Genomic DNA, 528 nt, shown 5'->3' with positions numbered 1-528 from the left:
CATATATATATGGCATTGTGTGCATGATATACGAATTAGTGATCTGTGTCTAGCTTCTGGGGTTGGGGGGAGACCTTCATAACTCTAACTTGTTGCTACTCTTGCAGCTTCACGGACTTGTAGGCCAGACCAGTTCAGATGTGAGGATGGGAACTGCATCCATGGTAGCAGGCAATGCAATGGTGTCCGAGACTGCCTGGATGGAAGTGATGAGGCCAACTGTCAAAATGGTAAATACATACCTATGTAGGTAAGGGTTTTAAAGGATCTTGACTGAAAATGAATGCCTCAACAATGTTTGTCTTTGACAGTCAATCAGTGCTCTGGACCTAGCAAATTCAAGTGCAGAAGTGGAGAATGCATTGATGCTAGCAAAGTTTGTAATCAGCAGCGGGACTGCAGGGACTGGAGTGATGAGCCCCTCAAGGAATGCAGTAAGTGAAGCATTACTTGCTGGTCCTGTGCACTTGAGCCTACCTGACTCAATTACTGACTGGAGTTGCTTATATAAAAAAAAAAAAAAAAAAA

At 43.6% G+C, this 528-nt stretch overlaps 1 protein-coding gene across 2 annotated transcripts in view; it reads left to right on the top strand.

Moving 5' to 3' along the window:
* Positions 1–528, top strand: part of VLDLR (very low density lipoprotein receptor) — a 19,023-nt gene that overhangs the window by 10,893 nt on the left and 7,602 nt on the right. For both annotated transcript variants that reach the window (XM_019517643.1, XM_019517642.1), the window contains exons 6-7: positions 108–230; positions 312–434. In XM_019517643.1, coding sequence (XP_019373188.1) covers positions 108–230; positions 312–434 — 246 coding nt within the window. The remainder of the gene's footprint in view (positions 1–107; positions 231–311; positions 435–528) is intronic.

The sequence above is a fragment of the Gavialis gangeticus genome, unplaced genomic scaffold (genome assembly GCF_001723915.1).
Source record: "Gavialis gangeticus isolate Ggan-Ray unplaced genomic scaffold, GavGan_comp1, whole genome shotgun sequence".
Classification (NCBI taxonomy): domain Eukaryota; kingdom Metazoa; phylum Chordata; order Crocodylia; family Gavialidae; genus Gavialis; species Gavialis gangeticus.
Note: the sequence above shows the minus strand (reverse complement) of the source record. Positions and strands in the feature narration are given on the sequence as shown.